This window comes from Osmerus eperlanus, chromosome 1, assembly GCF_963692335.1.
Source record: "Osmerus eperlanus chromosome 1, fOsmEpe2.1, whole genome shotgun sequence".
Classification (NCBI taxonomy): Eukaryota; Metazoa; Chordata; class Actinopteri; order Osmeriformes; family Osmeridae; genus Osmerus; species Osmerus eperlanus.
The window spans coordinates 25,724,071-25,747,186 of record NC_085018.1 but is presented as its reverse complement, the minus strand read 5'-3'; the positions used below and the strand labels follow the sequence as shown (position 1 = coordinate 25,747,186).

The following is a 23,116-nucleotide window of genomic DNA, read 5'->3' as shown; positions in this document are numbered from 1 at the left end:
CATACTGCATATGATTGCACACATCTAATTTTGTTTTGACAGAGCAAGGACTTTGAGTAATTACATTAACCAGGAGGAATTGGATTAAAAATGCAAAAAAATGCTTTACTTCCCCTTTGAGCCTTCAGTTATTAAAACGTAGCCTATTACTGGCATGTTGCACCAGACTGAGTAGTCATATACCATACCAGTATAATGTTTCTTGGAAGATTTGGGATACAATGTTCTAAGCATTTATTTCAAACAGCACCTCAAAAGGACAAACATCAATATGATATAAAAGAGCTCATCACTTTAACATTCAAGTTTTCTGGATTTTTTTTTATTTGAGTAACAAAATGTGAAGTGCCCTCTGCAAACTCCACACAAGAGTTCACCAACCTGCCTTGTCACAAGTATTTACATCACAAAACCAAGGGTTGAATTCTACTTCCTCACAAACCCTGTTTCTTCTTCCCAAATCTCAGCATCTTGTATATTCATGGTTGCAGGTCTCTGTGTCAAGTTGTCCAAGTTCCATTTAGTCAAATATTTAAAATATTTACAGTATCCAGAGTCCAGTATTTCAAAAACTCCTAAATCCCACTCGATTGATTCTGAGCCTGGTTCAGTAGACCGAAAATGGAACAGCAGAGCTGGTGAAATAAGGAGTTGATTGGCTGACATGGTCCTCTCTACATGTTCTAATAGTTTTTGAAGTTAATTAAATCTATAGGAAAGGCTGGAAAATAACCTTTGTACATTATTATTGTACTTAAAATGCATGTGGAAATGTCTTTTGTCACTGTGGAACAACAGCTTCAATGATCCTTTTCCTATATAGAATTGAAAATGACACAATCATTAAAAGATTAATACAGAAAAAAGGCCACCCAGTTTTCACTCATTCTTGTTCATCAAGATCCTGATTTTCGTTTCCTTTACATTAAAGTATCTCCCCACAAAAAAAAAAATACTCCCAAATAAATACAAATACAGCAGAGAAAATGGTCAAATAAGACTGCACATACAGAACAGAGCTCTGGTTTAGTCCATCCCCGAGCTTGAGAGAAGGACAAAATTACCAGGCAGGAGTGACCAAAAAAAGTGAGTGACAGGGAAAAATTTAAGTTCCGATAGGACGTTTCCTTAACATTCCCAATGTCTCCAAGAACAAAAATCCTTCCGTTCCTCTCGTTTCCTGAGTCTTGCCGTTAATATCGTCCCCTGATGAGGTGGCTGCTAGGTGGGCAAGGAGGGGCTATTAAACGGTTGTGATGACAATCATGAGGTGCGGGGAGATACTAGAGATCCGGTTTAGGAGATCGGGAGCTAGCCGGGACAAGTGGCTCTCTGAAAACTCGCAAGGTGGGAAGATCTGCAACACGTAGGCAGGCTGTGTGGTGAAGTGGGGGGAAAAGAAAAATGGCAGTTGATATGGCAGTAATTAGTGACCTATTGAAAGTGAAATATTTCCGAACCTTTCACATTTCATCGAAACAAATGACAGGTAGTTGAATAGCATTATAACTTCATTAAAATGCATACCTGATTGGAGCCGGGGTTGGGAACATTGATGATACCAGCAGCTAACTTGGCTTGCAGGTAGTTGATGAAGGCGGCTTTCAGGGTCTGGGTCTGGTTCAGGACATCATCCTGGTCTCGTCCACATGGCAGAGCAAGGAGGAGACAGAACTCACTCTCCCCCTAAAGCACAGAGCAGTGTGAAAACACACACAAAGTTCAGAAGTCTTGGGCACCCAAGATTTTTTACATGAATATTGTCTTCTAATTAATTAATTTTTGTCTGTATTTGTATAAAAGTGAAATTGTGTGTGTGTTTATACATATATATACATATATACTGTCTCTCCACCTTCAAGAAAAGGCTCAAGACGTACTTGTTCCGGGAGTACAACGGTACTTAGGAATGGTTCGCTTGACCCGATGTTAGTTTCCTCAAGGATCACAATGACTCTTGCTCAGAGACTTGTTGCTCTTGTGGTTAGTGGTAACTGATTTTAAATTGTTTGTACTCGCTGTGATATATTGTTTTTTATTATTGTTGCTTGTCTTTTTTTCCACAGGTACACTTGCACTTATAGCAGTTCATATTGTTTAATTGTAACTTGTTTAACTACATGCTCTTATGGTTCTTCCCTTTGGGCACTTACTTTGGTTGTTCACAATGTGTGCTTCATGTTTTGGCTACTCGCAATGTTTTGTGGCTATCTCGTTGTTATGATCAGTGACCTATGCACTTTGTAAAGCTCTCTCTTGGAAGTCGCTTTGGATAAAAGCGTCTGCTAAATGAATAAATGTAAATATATAGTTTCACAAGTTTGGTTTCCACTTCCGATTTCCTGTGGGGCAAGCACTTCAATTGGCCAATCGAATCACGCTCCTTGACTGTGCTTCAAGGAATGTTACAACATCCAGGTAAAGCCTGAATACACTTACCGTCATTCTTCTTGCTACTCCTTCAAGTTGAGAGGCCTCTAGTCTCATCCTCTGGACAATTCGGAGCAACTGGCCTCCCTCTGGCAGTGGTGGTGGCAGTGACCGCACAGCCAAGGCTTTGTTGCCACAGACGAAATGCAGTTGGACAGCAGCTGTGTCATTTTTCAGCGCCAACAGGCCTTGCCATACAATTGGGTACTTCTGCTCAAATGGAAAAGTACAAAAGAAAGAAGAAAAAAAAAACATGTTTTTTTGTTTTTAATAAATAAAAATATAAAACACAACAAGAACCAGCTTCAAATTCATCTAACTGACTCCTTGTGTATTCCTCCTACTGATCAGTGCCTCACCGTAAGAAGTTGCACCATGTTGACAGGCTGGTGTCCAGTTTGTGCCTGGCTATGCTCCCCACCCTAAGGACAACGTTAAAGATAAGGTTAAGTAACAACATTTACGTATTTTCCACCAGAAAGCAGAAATCCACAAATTGTTGTACTATTCCAAATAGCCTGCGTTGTTTAAACTCACCAGAGCTGATGTTATGTTGACAGGTGCTTGGATCCCTACAGTAGATGACTCAGTGACTTGAGAATGGATGCCCCTCGGGTTGCTGTAGATGGTGGAGTATTCTGGAAAGGAGCTTCCTGTACCTGACGCCATTAGTTGAACCCGTTGAGGAGATGCTATAGCTGACACAGGGGTTCGAATCCCCATCATCCCATCCTTGCTGGGAGAGTGTGGCCTTTTAGCTTCGAGCGGCTTTGGTCCATCCTTCTCCGACACGCCTTTAGACAGCAGGTGAGCTCTTGGAGACATGGACGAGGCAATGCTGCTGGAGGTTGAGGAAGGCGGGAGTGTTTCCTGAACGTGTCCCCCCGCGTGCGGCTCTGGGCCGGCGCGCTCTCCTTGTGGGTGATGCATGACTACACGCACGTCCCTGGGTGACGTGATGTACTGGTCCATCTGCATGCCGCTGCGCAGAGCTGCACGGGGATCTGGCTGCATAGTCTCTGGTTTCACTTGAGTGGCAGATGGCCTCCCAGCAGCCGGATGAAAGCGCCTAGGATCCTCTTGCTCTCCGTCATGGCTCCTCACGGTGCCCGGGTTTACCTTGAGCACCATGTCTCTGCCGACGGTCTGGGGGGAGGTGGGCCGCTGCTGCATCGGGCCTGACCATGGAGAGGCAAGGGGTTCTCCATGGATACCAAAACTCATTGCAGAAAGGGGCGGGGTGTTCACCCTCACTTCCCCCTGGACAAGATGCGCCATGGGAATATTTTGGGCTCCACGGTGGGGAGACATCCTTCCCAAGGCACCATGAGCGCTGTGAGGAGGCATGATCACCGACTGCTCTGGGTGGTGGACACTGGTGACATACTGCTGCATGGTTGGCAGGCCTGAGGTTAACATCACTGGGATACCTTTGGGGGAAGAGGACCCTATCTGAGACGAGAACGGAGAATGAGGGTGGGCTGACTTCCGTGGAGAACGGGGCTCCTGTTTCACGCCACTGAGATGAGAGGGAGTTCGGTCACCAGCTGTGGCAGAGACAAAGCCAACGTGGTTGCCAGCAGGCGAGGGCAAGTGAGGGCTTATTGCTGGACTTATGGCAGACGTCCAAGACAGCTTCCCCCCATCAGAATTCAGTGCATCTGCTCCTTCTACTTTCTTTGGATGCTTTAGCAACATGGTAAAGTCTGAATGATGGTATCCAATCACCTGTTGGCCTCCAACTGCTTGCTGAAGCCGCTTTACAACTCCTCCTTGAGTCCCAGGCTGGTAGTGAGACTCCATCTTTTCCAAACCTGTGTTTTCTTGTTTTATGGAGGACACGGCCTGCTGTGTCTTAGCCGGGTGACCATGGTCTGCTGACGTTGGAGGACACTTGGGAGTGCTTGACTGTGGGTGGGTATACATTTCCTGTTTTATTTGGGGCATTGATACAAGCTGCTGAGATTCCATGTCAACTGCCGTTGCAGGTGGGATCTGGCTTATTTTCGCAAAGAGGCGAAGAGGGCCTTCCCTTTTTTGCCCAGAGTGACTCAAAACTACCACACCTTCTGAGGTGTTCACTCTTAGCCCTGGGTTTGATCCAGTACTAAGAGTAGAGCTCTCAACCAAAAAACGCCCAGCGCTTCCCCCCTCCTCACCGACTGATGGGCCATGGTAGGAACCACCATCCTCCATGCTGGATCGGTAGGTCGGTTTGGGAAGTTGCATTTCCATACCGGGATTTGCTCCAGTGGCATTCCCCTTTTCTTCCAAATCAGGAGGATTGCAAACACGGCTGATGACAGAAGTGGCAGTGGACGCAATGACAGATACAACTGACTTTGTCTCAGGAGATGGTAGGGAGGCAGGGGGTCGGACTATAGGCTGAGCTGGATGAGTTGGTAGTCTACTTTCAGATAGTGGGATTTTATTTGGCACAGCAACCAGTGTAGTTGGTTGAGTAGTGTTTTCAGATATGTGTGGATTATTAGGGGTGGGGATTGCCAAATTGCCAGAAAGGGAACCGATTCCTGGAAGTGAAACATTTTTATTTTTAATTAGAATGCGTCTTAAGTCACTTGTGTTATGATCAGGATCCAAGCCTTCATGGTCAGAGGGAGGCGACTGATTTTCAAAGGGGCCTGGTAGCACTGCAGATAGGAATCCTATGTCTTTTGACTGGCTGCACCAATCTGGTGGGGAAACTGGGATCCTACTTGGCTGTAGAGGCCTGACACTTGGTCGGCTAGGGGGTGGAGACAACGAGGGTGAGATGCACTCAGGGGGTGGTTGTTGAGGTTTGGGACAGTTAGGACTTTTAGTAGAAGGGTAGACGGGTTTGATATGTTGAGGTGGTTCTACAGGTAATACTTTTGATTCAGCTGTCCCATCTGCAACCTTGGCAACCAATGGTTCGGGTTCTGGCTTCCAAGACGTGGCTGTAATGACACCAGCAGATGACGAATGACATTCTACTATGGTCTGAGTGTTGGAGGATGTGCTGTCAGATGTTGCGATGGAGGAGCTCTCAGGTTCTGACAAGCTCTCTTTGCTGGGTTCCTTTTTGCTTGGCTTTTGGCTTTTTGGCCGTTTGGGTGTTTTTGCTCGCCCCTTTAAATTTTTCTTGGGCGTACTAGGGAAAGGAGCCTCACCCGGAGAAGAGGATGTTTGTATTGTTGGTTCGATTCCCTTGACTGGCTGGAAGGAGGCATTCATTTCCGAATCTGACTCTACAGCAGCAGGAGCAATCACTGGATCTTGAGCCAAAGGAACAGTTGCCTCCTCGGCAGTAATCGAATCAATGGCAGCCATTAGTTCGTTCTCACTGGCAGGATTGTTTGGTTTTTCCGTGTCACATTTCACTTCTGTAGCGGGGACTGGTGGAGTGGGGGGGTGTGGGTCTGTAGGTAGGGTTGGACCTGTAAGTTTAGCAATGTTCTCCACAGCTTGGACCAGCTCTAGTTCTTGAGAGGGATCCAAGGGAGGCTGAGCATCTGGCATTTCCTCTTCATTGTCCTCATTACTGGGACTCTCTTCCTTACTCTGACTACACTCTAGAAGCTGGTCATTTGAGTCGCTTGGTTTGGTCTTTTTTAAGTAATCGTCTTGGTTTCCTGCCTCGTCATCTCCTAACTGCAGTAAATCTTTCACCTCTGTGACATTCAGTCTAATTTTTAAGTTCTTGAGAACTGGAGACTTTGGGGTCCGTGTCAACTTGGCAGATTTTCCTCTAACAGTTTTCTTGTCTTCCAAAGAGGGCTGTTCATCTATAACTAGGGCCTCGACCCCTTTCTCACTTGATACAGATCCAAACGCCTCGTCTTCAGGTGGGTTATTCTTGTCTTGATCCTTTTTATCTGTTACCAGTTGCTTGACTTTCTCTTCTTTCTTTGTCACATCGTGTAGAGATGAATTGTCTTTAGACACCAAAGGATCTTGTGGAGCCAAACTGTCATCCTCGGAAATATCTGTCTGCTGTTGAACATCATCAGGAATATCTGATTTTTCTCCTTTACTGCTTCCGGATTGGGCTACTTGACCTGACCCTTTGTAGGCATATGGAGAATGACGACCTTTCGAGGCTTTAGGGATTTTTTCCCCACTCTCTGATTCATTTGAGTCAATGTCTTTGGTGTCCATTTTTGATCTATCACCTTTTCTTGAAGAAGCGTCATACCCCTGTCTTCGATTCTTGGGCGGACGTCCCCTTTTCGAGGTGTTCGGAACAAGGGAATCCTGCTCTTCATTTTGCTGCGGTGGTGCATCCTTATCACCACCACGTTTCCGTGCAGAACGTGGTGACTCCGACGCGTCCTTTCCTGTTCGTGTCTCATCGTCAAGTGGGGTTGCATAGACAGATTTAACATTTCTACGCCTTGCTCGTCCAGTTGATATACTCTGCTCTGAGCCTTGCTCACAGTCTGCTCCGTGGATTGGAGACTTGGCTGTGGATTTAGAGTCAGAACTGATCTTTGAAGACTCTCCTCTTGGTGATGATGCTCGTTTGAGCTTTTCTTTATCAATGCGTTCACTCTTTCGTGTGACAGGTTTCTCAGTACTAGATACAGAGGTAAAGGGAGCAGGAGCAACTTGAATAGGGGAGGACTTACTCTTTTTGTTTTTAGTCTTCTGAGGAGGCGAGACTGGTTCTTCGCTTGCTTCAACGTAAACAGGCATTTTATCTTGATCAAGTTTATTTTCCGTATCAGAGTGGGTTTCTGTTTTGACAGTGTAAGACTTCGAAACATCCATCTCCTCAGCAGTGTCAGGAAGTGAAGGAACTTTCAGTTCAGTTAGTTCAGATGTGGCTTGCTCAAGTCCTGGCTCTAGCTCTGGTTCAGAACCGCTTACTGACGCTTCTTGAGTACCACCATCAATGTCACAGGGCGATTCAACCATAAGGGATTTTACAACTGGAGTCACATCTTCAGATTTCTCCTCACTTGGTGAGGATTTAAATTTGCCTGGTGGAGGAGCTGGCTCAGGGGCTACAACACCCTCAGCTGCAGGAGGTGGAATCTCAACTTGTGGGTAGGGTGGGGTTGACGATTGTTGTTTGTTGTATTTGTTCTCTTCCTTAACCATAGATACTGGTAATATATCTGGAGATGGACTTCTAATGACACGTTTTTCATCTTGTGGAGACATCTCCTTAGGTGCAAGTGAAACGCCTAAATTGAGCACAAGGGGCGGCTCCTCTGCAGGGCTAACAGGTTTGATATCTGGCTCCAAAAGGGGCTCTGCCACTTTAGGTACCTGCAGAGGTTGCGGTTCTTGATCAATTGGTTTTTCAGTTTTATTCTCATCGACAAGATTTCCCCTTTTAACTTCTTGTTGCAGTTGGTCCTTCCCCTTTTGTTGCTGCAGTCGTGTAAGCTCCAAAAACCGACTATGGAACAGGACAACTGGCTCAGAGTCTGGCTGTGTGTCTGCCGTGCCTTGTTGACCAGTTTGTTGGCTCTGGCCATGCTCTGGGTCCTCATGCCTTCTTTCTAGGTGCTGCAGGCGTCTAGAATCCTGCTCAAAGATTGAGCTGTGAAGGAAACGGGAAGCAAACAACTCCCTGCGTTCGTGCTCTTCTGGCTTAGGTTCTTCCTTTCTATCATCTACTTTGTCTTCAGACCCACTGCGAATTTTCTTTTTCTTCATGTACCAAGAAGGTGTAGGTCGTGGTGTTGGTTCCACCTTCTCAATATCTTTTTGGCTACGCAAACCCGCAAAGTGAGAATCATAGTCCAAGAAAGACCAGTTATCTTCCCTTGAGGAGGACAGGCATTTAGCACGCTCCAACAGCGCCTTTGTATCTGGTGTGATGGTCTGCTCAAGTGCAAAGGAGTAGAACTTGTTCCTCTCCAGGGTGGCTAGCTTGGGATCTGAAAATCTGTCACCCCTTGGCCTCTCTGAGAAAGGCACCGATGTAGAGGGCATTGGAGAGTGCGGTTTGTTCTCTCTGTCTTCTTCTGAGTCAGATCGTACTTCCCCAGGTTCCAAATCATGTCCGATTCCATACTCCAACCGTTTACGATTATGCAGGTTTTTCCCAAGACTTCTGCTGAAGTTCAAGTCAGGTAACAGATCTTGCTTGACTCGGCTCTCCCAGCGCTTTTGCTGGTCTTCATCACTTCCATGCAGAGGAGTGCTTGGCTTGGATATTTGAGTGGTATGCGCCCGTTTGTCTGCTAGCTCCAAGTCTGGATGTACTTTATCCTCAGCTTTAACTTCCCTGAGGTGTGAAAAATCAGCAAATTCATCATCTGCATGGTGGGAAAAGTGCTGCAATCCCAGAGAGGCTGTGCTGTTCCACTCAGGATCCTCACTTTTCTGTCTCCGGTAGACACGCTCCTTCTTACTACTTGCATCCTGCATGTCAAACTGATCTAGTTTTTTAAGTTTATGAGATGGGAAATTATCCGTTACATCTTGAGGTGGTTTACCCACTTCATGCACAAGACTTCGGGGCTCAAGATCATCAGTTTCAACACCTAGTGGACTTCCAGGTTTCTCTGATTTGTCAGACTCCTGCAGCTGTTGGTGGAGCCTTCTATTTTGCTCCATTTGTTTCCGGTAACTCTGAGACAGGTCAATATCCACATGCTCTTCCCGTTCCTTTCCACTTTTGTCGTTGTCCGTTGTCGGTGCACCGTATTTGAAAACGGCGTGTTGTTCTTGATCTTTAGTCTCCTGGTCCACGCTGCCCTCGTGGGAATACCTTCTGGATGTAATGTTCCCTGGAAGGCGGTTCAAGTCCACCGGCTCAATGGGCCCCTCTGACGGTTCTCCCTGTCCTCTGGCCCCAGAATCTTGTCCTTCCTTGTGACTGCTGAGAAACACCATCCTTTCGGTTTTGGACCGAGAATCTCTCCGATGTGGATCTTTTAGCTTGCCGTCACTATCAACTGCAGTGCTAGGTCCAAAATCTGGAATTTGATTCCCATCTTCATCCTCCAATCTACTCCTTTTTTGTCTGATGGTCTTTCCACTGGCATCTCCAAAGCGCCTTTTTCTTGCTGCAAGGCGATCAGAATCTACAGATACGTCTTTCCCATCATTTCCTACGTCGGCTTTTTGGTGTTTCTTGGATCTACTTTTTCCATCCACCTCTACACCCTCAGCCTTTACCATGTCAAGTCTCTCACTTTTAAGAGGATCATGGCGAGATGTTGACGCCGTCTGATTTGTAGAAGGATCACTATCCCCTTTATATCGCTGCCTCTCGATGCTGTCCTGGTCTGAAACCTTTCCCCTTCCAAAACCCGCTTCAAGGCTAGTCTCCAACTCTGTCTCGGTAGGTGGGACACTGGGAGATTGAACCTTTCCCTTTCTCAATTTAATCTTCTCACCCTTCTCTTTGTCAGCTTTCTCCTTCCGCCGTCCACGTTTGCTTTTCTCAGCTCCAGGGCCACGTTCAGCCGGGGCCGGTTGTGTGTCCTTATCCAACCTATCAGTCTTGGCGCCATGTTCCAGTGGAGTCTTGTCAGCTTTGTCAAAGTGTGGTGGTGAGAGGGAGCTGCAACTGCCACTTCTCTCAGAGGACTGGCTGTAGACCCGTCGTTCAGAATCTCTGGGGGCGCGCTCCGATGGCGAAGGGGAAACGGCAGGAGTGATCGGACGTCGTCCGTGAGAGGGGCTCCACCTGCCTCGGTCAGCCTCAAAACGTTCCCGCTCCCTTTCTCTCTCTCTCTGAATGTACGTGTATTTTCGAATGTCTTGCTCGAAAGGATCTCGATAGTCCCTGTACTCCCTGGGATCTTCGTGGAACCGTGGGTCAAAGTGATCCCCCTGGTAATGCTCCAGTTCAGTAAAACGTTCTCTACTGCGGGCAGGATAGTCTCGCCTGGGGTCTTCTGGGTAGACTCCAGGGGTGCGAACATTCTCATAGTAAGCTCTTTCAGCTGTGAACTCGTGGTATGGAGGTCTACGTTCTTCTCTGTAAACCACAAATTTGGAACAAAACGGGAGGGGGTGGCGGGGAGACAAGCAGAAACTAATATATTACAAAAAATGTCACAAGGCAACTACTTACTTCTTCAACAATCGCCATATTAACCATCCAGAAAATCTGTCCAATACACATTATTCTAATGCTTCAGTGAACCATACCTTCTTTCAGTTGGGATTTCATAGATGTCTCTGATTTCTCTGATGTCTTGCCCTGAGGCCTGCATAGAGCGATAGAACGCCATCTGACTCTCTTGACTGGCAAAATCCACCTGCACAAAAACAAGCATGACAATTTATTTTATTAAAAGTCTTGTCAATCTCAGACACTAGCATACAGATTCCTTGCATTTTCCTTACCTTTATTTTGTTACCACCAATTTTCCATCCTTTGGTCTCTCGGACGGCTGCTTGTGCAAAGTCAGTGTTGTTGTACAAGACAAGAGCCATCCCTTTCAATCTGTCAAACACAACCTGCAAAAAGAACAATTATTTATTTTTTCAAAGTTTGTCCCTCAGTAAATATGCTCAATGTCACAGAATGCAAAAGATACAGAGAACATTATACTGACCTTAACTACATGTCCATAACGGCAGAAATGGCGTGTGAGGTACTGGTCAGTGATGTTAGACGCCAACCCATCGAGCCAGACACATGTTGTAGGCATGCTCTTCCCAAACCCCAGCTGCAAAGATAACATTAAAAACATGATACACAACTTCACAGTTTAGGGCGATGATACCATCCAAATACAAGGTCTTCCTATGTTGGGGATTATACTGCACATAACTCAAATACCTTGAGCCTGTTGCTTCCCAGATACTCTCCATCCATCTTCTTAATAGCTTTGCAAACGCTGGCAATATCAGAGTACTGCACAAAAGCGTATTGAGGAACACCATTGACTTTTTTAATGTCAATGTCCTGCAGGAAGACAAGAAAACATAACTCTTAGCTAACATGGATACAAAAATTAAGCATCAACGTTTCCCCTGGAACCTTCTAGACTTGGGTTGTAATTCAACACATACCACAATTTCTCCAAAGCGTTGGAAGATGTCAAGGAGCTGTTGGTAACTGGTAGTCTTCTCCAGATTCCCTATAAAAAGGGTCCTTGTGGCCTTAGGGTGGAACTCATCGATCCGTCCATCCAAAGGCCTAAATTCATTCTCACTCTCGGTTTCTAGGAGTCAACAAATAACATTTGTTAGCGAAATAGGACAAGACATAAAATAATACTTGATGTCTGGGAAATTTTTAATATTCTAAATGTCTGTAGCGTTAAAGTAACACAGATACAAATTTGAGTCGCCCATCCCTTTGCAGTTCATACCAGGGCCATTCCAGGCAGTGACCTCGATGAGCATGCCAAAGAAAAGTTTTCCTTTGGAGACAGTGAGAGCCTTCTCCTGGTCCTCCTGCTGCCTGAAGAACACAAGGCCATATCGCTCCTCAGAGGCCCCATGGATCTGCACTGATGTCACTTTCCCATGTTTCTTGAACTCATGGAAGAGTCCATCTTTCAAACTAGTGTCTGGAGAGGGGAGAGAAGAGTTAAATGTAGGTGCAGCTGCACTGAGATACCCTTTAATCCAAACAGCCTCGAAAACACGTTCAAATAGTCTGTGATCCAAACTCAAAGTGCATAATAATAATACATTGTATTTGCAATGCGTCTTTCTTGCACTCAGTGTTACAGTACATTTTAATCACAGTCTGACAACATAATATCCAATAACAACAACATAGCATTGCTTACAAGCTGCACACAGTGCGTTTGTCTCACCTGTGGAGCGCACTGGAAGGTTCTGCACCCTTATTCCAAAGCTTCTGCGTGGTTCATCTGTATCCAGACCCATGGAAGGCTGAGAGGGAGGGCCATGTGTGGCAGAGGACTGTACCGAACGAGCACGAGAACCATCACTTGAGCTGCTGTTTGAATCGCTGCTGTCAAAACAGACAAAAGTACAATTCCTGATTCCCATTCCCAAGCCACACGTTTACTGTAAAGAATCTGACTAAATAGAATAAGTGACTGCCCCTCCCCCCCCCCCCTCACGTTACACAGGACAGGTTGTTTACACAAATGGTACTGAAGGGTATAATGAAAAATCACAAGTGTGACCTACCTGCCACTGCCCGTGCTGCTCGTGCTGCTGACCGAATCGGAACTAGATGACCGACTGTGGGACCGAGAGTGTGGAGTTCTCCCCGGGGAAAGGGGGGCTCTTTTGGGGGAATTGGGGGCTTTGGGTGTCTGTCCCGTGGTCCTTTGAGGGGAAGGGTGTCTAGACTGTGAGGAATGAGACGAGCGACTACGGCGGTGATGGTAAGTTCTGTCCACTCTGCGCCCCCTGTCTTCTCTATAGAGGTCACGACGTGAACCACTGGTCAAAGTAAAAGGGTCTCGGATTCTGGGCTCGAAATGGGGCTCTGGGGTGTCAAAGCTCCCACTGATAGCGCTGCCCCCAGGGCCCGGGCCAGCTGCAAACATGGAACGATCGCGATAATAGTCTGCATTGTAGTGACGCTGCCTGTCAAAAGTGCCACCACGTTCATGATGTCCGTAAGGGCTGTGATCATACGCACGCTCCCGGCTGTCCGAGGTCCTGTGAAACGAAGGAGAGATTAAAAGACAGGGAAAGACTGGGAGTTATTCTTGCGGAAAAAAAACAACAACTTGAATATGTGAAAAATTGGCAGGTTAAAAGCAATTCCCATAAACACTTATCAATGATCTACTGAAATAGGCAGTGCACTGTTAAATGTCATCCTCAAGGCATATTCAAACAGGGACACAGCTGAGCGGGATCTATGGAAAAACAAGCCAGACGTCTGGGATTCGACTAACAAACAAAACATGGAAAGGAATTTTGTTCATTCAAATCATAGCTGTTGACGCTAAAACTGAACATTATTTTCCACTCGAATATCTAGGCTAATCAGTTTGTAGTCACACAACTGGGTTACTGGTAACCTGGGGCTCTGGGTGTCAGTGTGATTGAGGTTTACTCGCCGCGGTTTTCTTCGCGGCTTCCTTCCTTGGAGCCCGACACTACTGTTCATGTTGAACTAGCCAACTCAACGCTCTTGACGGATTTCCCTGGCTGGCATAAACTATTAACGTAAGTTAACTATAATGTCTCACACCCACTCACATTGTCCTACATGTGTCATTTTGCTCGAAAAGTTGACTCTGTTAGAGAGTTGCGTTCAGTCGCTTGAGGAAGAACGTATGCTAGTAACTTTAGATGCGACTGGCGCAACATCACTGGCAGGGAGTCCTAGCGCTAGGGAGGACTCAAGATTAGCCCCACCGGTTTCACCTTTGCAGCATGGTGGGAGTGGGACTCCTCAGACGTTAGTGATCGGTGACTCCATCACTCGTAACATTAGATTGGAGCAACCAGCGACAGTTTACTGTGTACCTGGGGCCAGAGCTACCGACGTAGAAGCTAATCTCAGGGTGCTGGCTAGCACTAGGGCTAAGGCAAAGGCCCAAGCTAAGGCACATGGCGCACGCACTGATGATAGGTATGAGAATATTGTCATTCATGTCGGCACCAATGATGTTAGGCTAAGGCAGTCAGAGGTCACGAAGGTTAATATAGCTCGGGCATGTGACCTTGCCCAAAAGATGTGTCGGCATCGAGTAATAGTCTCTGGCCCATTACCTGTTAGGGGGACTGACGAGATCTACAGCAGACTTGTCTCTCTTAACCGCTGGTTGGCTCGCTTCTGTTCAGAACAGGGTTTTGGATTTGTAGATAATTGGTCTTGTTTCTGGGCCAAACCTGGCTTGTTGAAAAGTGACGGGCTCCATCCGAGCTGGAGAGGTGCTTTTCTATTGTCTAGGAATATTGAAGCTATTTTAGAGCAGGCCTGACACTCACTAGAACAAGCCGGGCCTCAGTCTCTTAGAGAGTCTGATAGGTATGTTGTGAGCTGTTGGGGGCCCGATAGCCTAGCTTGTAGTGTAGTCAGTGAGGTTGCTGATGTCGTTTCTCCCATTGAGACGGTGTCGGTCCCCCGCCCTTTCTCTAAATTTCGGCCTTCAAGTATTAGGAATTATACAAATTTAATATGTATTCAGCCTTGCTCCCCCGTTGCTCTTCCTACTAAGTTTTCTGATGACAGTGCCGCCCTCTCAGAAGTATTATCTACGTCTAAATCTGCCAAAAACCCATACTGGAATGTTGGGCTCCTAAACATCAGATCTCTATCCACAAAGGCCATTTTGATTAATGATCTGATGTCTGAATACAGCCTGGACTTGATTGGACTCACCGAAACCTGGTTAAAACCTGATGAATATTCCCCCCTGAATGAAGCATCGCCTCCGGATTTTGCGTACTCACACATCCCTCGTGTATCAAAGAAAGGTGGTGGTGTTGCTATGATATATAAAGCTAGCTTCAACCTCAGCCTAAAATCTGTAAATACCTTTAAATCATTTGAAATAATTTGCATGAAACCACCAACTATTTTAAAAAGGAATAATGCTACCACTCCTGGCCCCCCTCCCTCATTTTGTATAGTTACTCTATACCGGCCCCCCGACCCATATTCCCTCTTCCTGGAGGAATTTGCAGATTTTAGTGCTGATCTTGTGACATATACTGATAACGTCTTGATTATGGGTGATTTTAACATTCATGTGGATGACCCAAAAGATCCTTTAAGTAAGGCCTTTACTGCTCTAATGTATTCCACAGGTCTCACTCAGGTGGTTTCCAAACCTACCCATCTTCACTCGCATACATTAGATTTAGTTCTCACGCGGGGAATCAAGATTAGTGACGTCATTGTCCACCCCCACAATCCTATATTATCAGACCATTGTCTGGTCACCTTCAAAATGGACCTCTGCCAGAGCCTTGGAGGCACTAAGAATATTTCTACTAGCCGCTGCATAACCCCAAACACAGCTCTGGAACTGGCTAATATTCTACCCGCTGCACTAGAAGTCCTTGACGTCCCAAATAAATCATTAAATACTAAAACGAGGGATCTGAATTTGGTTCTTCAGCTATCCCTAGACTCTGTTGCCCCTCTCAAACCAAGGAAAAGAAAGGACAAGAAACTGGCTCCATGGTATTCAGAGGAAACCCGCACTCTTAAGAGGCTCACTAGAAAACTAGAACATAAGTGGGGTACCACTAAATTGGAGGTTTTCCGCCTGGCCTGGAAGGACAGCCTAATGGAGTACAAGCAAGTCCTCATTAGGTCCAGATCAGATTATTTCTCTAGGTTGATTAGTAAGAACAAACACAACACTAAGTTCCTATTTGACACTGTTGCAAATCTCACTAAGAAAAGTATCCTCTGTGTTAGTTCAGATTTCTCTCCCAATGATTTCTTAGATTTCTTTGACCAAAAAATGTATGCAATAAGGGACAAACTACAGACTAGTCCTGGAGGAGTGGCCATCAACACTGAACTTTCCCCTATACCAAGCATGCTGCATGTTGAGGCTCTCACTTACTTTAACCCTATTTCTATGGAAGCGTTCATCGAGCTGATAGACTCCTCGAAACCCACTAGCTGCCTTCTCGATCCTCTCCCTGCCAAACTCTGTAGGGAACTTCTCCCTATTATTGGACCACCCATGCTTAGTATTATTAATGAATCTATTGTAATTGGCCAAGTCCCCAACGATTTCAAACAAGCTATTATTAAGCCCCTTCTTAAAAAAACAAACCTGGATCCAGGCTGTCTTAGCAACTACAGGCCCATTTCAAATTTGCCATTTATCTCCAAAATTTTAGAGAAGGCTGTGGCACAACAGCTCACTGAGCACCTCTCCTCAAATCAGCTTTATGAACCTCTCCAGTCTGGATTTTGTCTCCACCACAGCACTGAAACTGCATTAGCCAAGGTAGTCAATGATCTACTGTTAGCCTCTGACGCGGGTTCTTTCTCTGTCCTGGTTCTTCTAGACCTAAGTGCAGCTTTTGACACGGTGGATCATGAGATTCTCTTGGAACGTATGGAGAACTATGTTGGGATTTCTGGTACATCACTTCAGTGGTTTAGATCGTATCTATCCGATAGATCACAATATGTCCACTATGATGGCTGCTCATCCAGGAGCTCCACTGTAAAATACGGAGTACCACAGGGTTCAGTTCTAGGCCCTCTGTTATTTTCTCTCTATATGCTGCCTTTAGGAAACATAATTAGAAGCTCTGGGGTAAATTTTCACTGTTATGCAGATGATACTCAGCTATATATGTCTATAAAGTCTGGAGAATTTCCACATGCTATGGAAAAATGTGTTTCTAGGTTGAGAGCTTGGATGACTGCAAATTTCCTTCTTCTAAATTTGGATAAAACCGAGGTTCAAATTTTCGGTCCTAAAAAAAAAAAAAAAAAAAATTATATATATATATATAGAAATAATTTTTAGACCTAGACGGCGTCAAAGTCTCTCAAAACCAGCTAGTAAAAAATTTAGGAGTCACTATGGACCCAGACCTTTCGTTTGAGTACCATATTAAGCAAATTACTAGAACTGCATTTTTCCATCTACGTAATATTGCCAAAATACGAACATTTCTCTCAAAGGATGATGCCGAAAAACTAATACATGCATTTGTTACGTCCCGATTGGACTATTGCAATGTGTTGTTCTCTGGCCTCCCAATTACCCACCTAAAAAATTTACAGCGGGTGCAAAATGCTGCTGCTAGACTATTGACCAGAACAAGAAAGTTTGATCACATAACATCTACTCTTGTCTCTCTACACTGGCTCCCTATCCAAGCCAGAGCTGACTTCAAAGTTCTACTACTAACCTACAAATCTCTGCATGGATTGGCACCACTGTACCTCTCCGGTCTCCTTGCACCCTATTGCCCCGCAAGGACACTTAGATCTCAAGATGCCGGCTATCTGGTGGTTCCCAAAATTAAGAAAAAAACAGCTGGAGGTAGGGCGTTCTCATATAGAGCGCCTCTTCTCTGGAATAAACTACCCGTCTCAATTAGGGAGTCTGATACTGTTTCGACGTTTAAAATTAGGTTAAAAACGTTATTGTTTAGTCAATTCTACGACTGTTAAAGGTAAGTATGTTACTAGTTGGAGGCAATGGGGGACGGGTTGTTTCCATCCTTATTCTTTAAGTATAACTTATTTTAGAGTTCTCTTCCCCTGGAACAGATTTCATGTTCCAAATGAGGGGGGCTGTCGCTGTCTTGGTGTGTGGGGTTGCATCAAATTCCCCTTTTTTTCTCTGTTAAATTGCTGCACCAGTCCACACTTGACCGGTGGGGATCTCATTCTATTATGACTGTAACTGTTAGCTGCTCCTGGCATTCTCTAATCCCTGCTCTCCTCTCTCTGTCCCCCCCCACACACATCCCTTGTGGTGTGGGGGGTTTGAGTTGTCAGCACCTGCCTGGTCGTCGGTCAGCCAACGCTTCACCTGGTCGCGAGTCTCCCGGTCCTGTCCTACATCTATAAAGTTGAATAATGGATTTGTGTTTTAAAAACCCATCGACACTGTATGACTATGTTTAGCCTGTGTTCTGCTCCTCTCTCCCACCAACCGTCTCTGGAGGAGGGGATCCCTCTCTGAATTGCTCCTCCCAAGGTTTCTACCATTTTTTTTCTCCTGTTGAGAGTTTTTCCTTGTCTTCCTTGAGGGTTTAGGTTGGTTGAGGGGCAGTTCTATGGCCATTTGTGAAGCCCTCTGTGACATGCTTGCGTGTAAAAAGGGCTATACAAATAAATTTGATTTGATTTATGCTCCCGGATTACATCAAGTAACCCACCCTAGTGTATACTACATCAAGTAACCCACCCTAGTGTATACTACATCAAGTAACCCACCCTGGCGTAGATACTACATCAAGTAACCCACCCTAGCGTAGATACTACATCAAGTAACCCACCCTAGTGTAGATACTACATCAAGTAACCCACCCTAGTGTAGATACTACATCAAGTAACCCACCCTGGCGTAGATACTACAAGTAACCCACCCTAGCGTAGATACTACATCAAGTAACCCACCCTAGTGTAGATACTACATCAAGTAACCCACCCGAGTGTAGATACTACATCAAGTAACCCACCCTAGCGTAGATACTACATCAAGTAACCCAACCTAGTGTAGATACTACATCAAGTAACCCACCCTAGCGTATATATAACCCACCCTAGCGTAGATATAACCCACCCTAGCGTAGATACTTGAATTAAGGGGATGAGACTTCAAGAGTCAATAAACATAAATAATGAACATGCACAATGTGTCTGCTGGGGCATGAAATCACTTATAGTACAGGATTATACTTATCCATCCTCACCTCAACTTCTGTATAGTGATTCATTTTGGATAAAAGCATCTGTTAAATATTCTTATTGCAAAAAAATAGTTTTGTGTTTTGTCTACACACTGCTAAGACCAGATATTAGGACAGCTAAGACCAAGGTGTTTGGCTAATAGCTTAATGAATTCTTCCTAAAGGCAGCAAAAGCAAAAGAATGAACTGGAGAGAGAGAGACAGTGAGGAAGAGAACTGCAAAACAAGCCATTGGCACAAAAGGCATCTTAAGAAGCCTTCTGGCCCAAACAGCTGCACTTTTCTGTCTAAAAGCTCTACCAATTAGTGCAGAAGACAAGAAAAAAGACAAGGTGCAAAGTTTGGGTTAGGAAGAGAGAGAGAGAGATGCAGAGGGCAGAACAATACCAACCTTGTTGAAAAGAAGTTACCGAACATATAATCCCAAATACAATCTAGGTGGTCAGAATTGTAAGAGCCGAATGAAAAACAAAGGGAAAAAATTGTTTTGATCTAAGTTGAGCAAAAACATTTCCTCTGTTGTGACGTGTATGTAATCTCCAACTATCGAGTACGAGTAGCACAAGTTAGGGTAGGAAGGTTGTTGATGTATAATCCAAAATTACTTAATCTCTTCATTGGATGGAAAAAGGAAGAAAACAAAATAATCAAAGAAATGTCTTGATGGAATTCATCTTATGCGGGAAAATACAGAACAGTTTGATTAAAAATACATTAATATTAGAGAAAAACTGCAGTCACACCAGGCCATTTGGGTGCCTTCCCAAAGTGACATGTGTCAATAAATGAACTAGATGCCAGCCAGACTGAAAATATATCCGCCTTGATTGTGGTCTTCTTGTACGAGAAAGCAAGCTCGACTAGTCTTACAGACAAAATTAGGTATGGATTTTTCTGCAGCTGTCAATCGTACCCTACAAAACTACTTATACAGGATACCTTCCATAAAAAAAATACATAAAAAAAAAGAAAAAAGTATCTTCCCTCACCAAAATGGTTCAAATAATCCTATTCCACTGCTTCTCAGTAAATTAATTCCTTGCGATCTTCTATATCCCAACAAAGCCAGCCGTCTTCAAGTAGGTGGGGATAGTTTTCAGGGAGCACAGGCAGATTCAATCTGATTTAAAAATCAAATCCTATTCATAACCCCGGATATTGATGCAGAAGGGATAAACAGCTAAATCCACACTGGAGAAGAGTAATCCAGTATAGGCAGCTATACCCTTTCATCCAATACTCAACATCCTTACATCCATCGTGGGGCTTTGCACATACTTCCAATAGACGGATATCCAAAGATCTGGGTCTTCAGGTGTCTTCATGGCCACAGCTTCATAAAATATCTCCATGGATCTTGATAATCTTGTTGTCCAGTTTTTCTTCACTTTTTGAAACAAAATCCTACAATTTATTTTCCTTTTTCTGAAGATACTCATGAATCAATGAATTATAAATTGGGTGAATTAGATACAATTTCAGCCCTGTGACGATGCCTACCTAATGACAATATATTACATCCTGTTCGTGTCACTTACATCCAGAGGAATAGGTATCCAATGTTCCAAAGCCACAAAAAATGTCCAGCAGTGGAGAGCTGGTGAGAAGAAAACAAACAGGAAACCACTATCTGCCTTCTATGATGTGGGATCCATTTTGGGATTACGTTGTCTGACTGAATTATGTTCAAAGTATAAAGAAAATAGGGAAGGATTAATCCATCACAGGCAATGATTTACTTCCAGGTAACGTCAATCCCAGGATAAATCAAAGTTACATCCCAAGTTTTGGAAAAACAAAATATCCAAAAACTCACCAGGATAGATTCCAACAAATGTGATACATCCAAACTCACCCGGATATTCCCAGTAATATCCAAATTTGAAGCAGGATACACTTCACTTAATATATCCCTCATTTTGAATGACAATACCCTCTTATGATAAATAGAATGGAATGAATATTTCACTTTAGATTCCATGAGCGAGGCCAGGATGAAGAGGTAGGAGAACTCATCGATCCCTAGAAAGATTACCTTTATGTGACAATTTTCAGGAATCTATTCCCCTTTTTGATTTACAACCCGACAGTGTGATCATGTTATTGTAGGGATAAATACTTTTATCTGACACCCAAGTTCCCCAGCACTTCAGTGGGAGACCATGTCCACTTACCCGTCTATTCTCCGTTCATAACGTCCCTCTCTGGAGTGGAGAGACACAGGAGGGCCAAACACTGGACCCACTGCCCCCCTAGAGAATCCTGCTACGTCCCGTCCATGACTGCTAGAGGGCGGGTTGTCTTCCAGGCCCCGAACAGCACTAGGAACAGACCCTGGTTCATTGTAGTCAGTGCGAAGGTCCCTGTCCCCCATCTTGTTGACAGCATTGTGAGCCTTCTGTGCACTTTTGATATCCACAAAATCCACAAAGGCCGCAACGCCACCCTCGGAACCCCGCTTCCGAAGAACCTTAACACTCTCGACACGTCCATAGCTGGGGAATGGGAGGGGAGGGGGGACAAATAAGAAGTTGAACAAGACATTCAAGTTGCTTTCATCTACGATTGTCCTAAGGCATTCTGTGTCATTCAACAGCCCTGTAGTTTCAGCAACAGTTGCAAAAACTCGCCAAACCCCTAGGCTTTAGTATGCTTTCGCTTATGTTAGGGTTATTAACTAATGATGCTGCAGTTCGTTGGTGCAGTCTACTAATTGTATTTTGCAACTTTGTGTGTTTTGCAAATCGTAAAGACCCACTGCATGCGCTACGCATTAGTAGAATCGTAGCACGTATGGTACGTCAAGCAAGATTTAGGATACGTTTGGCAGTGGGCACGAAATAAACATATAACTATGACTACGTAACAAGTCACCAGCCAAATGCCTCCTCTAATTATTTGATAAGACAAACGATTTCACGAAATAGTACGCATAGTTTTCTACTCTCGCTGGCAATCAAGTTAGCTAGCCCGACGATGGCTACGAATGATAGTTCCTTGTGGATTCAAAAACAAAAAATATTCTTTTAACGTATACTTTGTTGAAGAACCCAACTAAAACGAATGAAATTGTGACAAAAAAAACATTAAATAGTGGACGGTGTGCAAGCATATTTTAAACCGATTAGCTTGCTTGCTAACAGGACTGCTACAGTGGTGGTACTACTAGTAGTAACAAGCTAGCTGGTGTCTCTGGGCTCGGTTTTAATGCTGGAAAGAATTGCTGGCTCGTGTTTGTACATTGAATAGTAGCACTAATAACTCATAATGTTTTCGTTAATAATTATGTATAACCTTATTGAGAGGATTAGTCCAACATGTTAACGTAATAACTTCGCTAACTACTCTGAAATAATGGGTAGTTGGCGTTTGATATACCTAATATTTACAATCCAGGCAATAGTCGGATCCTGATCTTGATGAGCTAGCTGGCAAGCGTAGTAGGCAACGACAAAATGGTAGCTTGCTAATGTTGGCTCACTGGCCACTGCGCTACAACGTGTTTCATCAAACTAGCTAGGTAGCTAGTTTTCGTTTATGTTTGAGTTGTGAGTGATGTACCCAACTGTCAATATATAATTCCTGGTGAGTAATCACACGGGTAAATCCAGCAATAGTCCTACACGACAGGCCGCACGGTGTTAGTCATGGCTAGCACTAGTTGGCTAGCTAGCTAACCAGTGTTGAGAAGAGCGCGCGCTGCCTCTCCATATCCCTCTTGCGTAACCTACCGTTTAAAATGTTCGACAATTTTCTCCTCTCGAACATGTTCGGGTAAATTTCCCACCCAAAGGTGTCTGGTTTCCCGAACCATCCTGTTTGTTATGTTCCCCCTTCATACACATATGCTCTCGCACGTTTTAATCCCCGCCGGTCGGGAAGTCCGCCTCACAAAATGAGCGACGACCGATTCTGTCTGAAAATGATCTTGGCCTATCGCTGTCCCAATCCCTCCGAATGTGTGCAGTTCTCCATAGACCGGGCGCGAGCTGCGCGTTTCCCTAATGGCTCGGTTTCTCATGACTTGCGCGCTCATGTGATCATGCGACAGCACGATGTGTCTTTCATAAATCTTTGTGACAGTATTAAATTAGCCCACTAGTCAAATTATTATTCAAATTATGTGAAATAGACTATATGAATATGTATTTGTACAATTGAATAGACGAATTATTTTGATTTTATATAGGCGATAGGCTACTTTCTACAATAGGGCTTATTTGTTCACAAAATATATAGCCTAGGCTACATAAACATATTTTGATGGATTAATATTGCCTTAGATTGAAACGTCAGATCAAATATGTAGGCCTATATGTTAGACTTACAACTGATGTTTTGGTTCGAAATGTAGGCTTACTATAACGTCACATTCACTCATGATATTTATACTTATTCGGTACAGTATGTGTCCTCTATAAATAATAACGTTTGGATT

General features: G+C 44.5%; 1 protein-coding gene across 3 annotated transcripts; it reads right to left on the bottom strand.

Moving 5' to 3' along the window:
* Positions 1–219: 219 nt before the first annotated feature.
* On the bottom strand, positions 220–22,636 carry si:ch1073-335m2.2 (msx2-interacting protein). 3 transcript variants are annotated; one of them, XM_062473139.1, is made up of 15 exons: positions 22,410–22,636; positions 20,853–21,173; positions 12,499–12,978; positions 12,156–12,316; positions 11,703–11,903; positions 11,401–11,552; positions 11,168–11,293; positions 10,941–11,054; positions 10,729–10,842; positions 10,531–10,640; positions 2,968–10,357; positions 2,790–2,852; positions 2,440–2,640; positions 1,528–1,686; positions 220–1,375 (listed from the first exon to the last, which is right to left on the bottom strand). In XM_062473139.1, the coding sequence occupies exons 1-15, from the start codon at positions 22,490–22,492 to the stop codon at positions 1,244–1,246; spliced, it is 9,807 nt and encodes a 3,268-aa protein (XP_062329123.1). In that variant the 5' UTR covers positions 22,493–22,636; the 3' UTR covers positions 220–1,243. The 3 variants fall into 3 exon arrangements, with proteins under 3 accessions (XP_062329123.1, XP_062329130.1, XP_062329140.1); XM_062473146.1 differs by having other exon boundaries at positions 12,156–12,313; XM_062473156.1 differs by lacking the exons at positions 20,853–21,173; positions 22,410–22,636 and adding an exon at positions 19,070–19,224.
* Between the last annotated feature and the right edge of the window lie 480 nt (positions 22,637–23,116).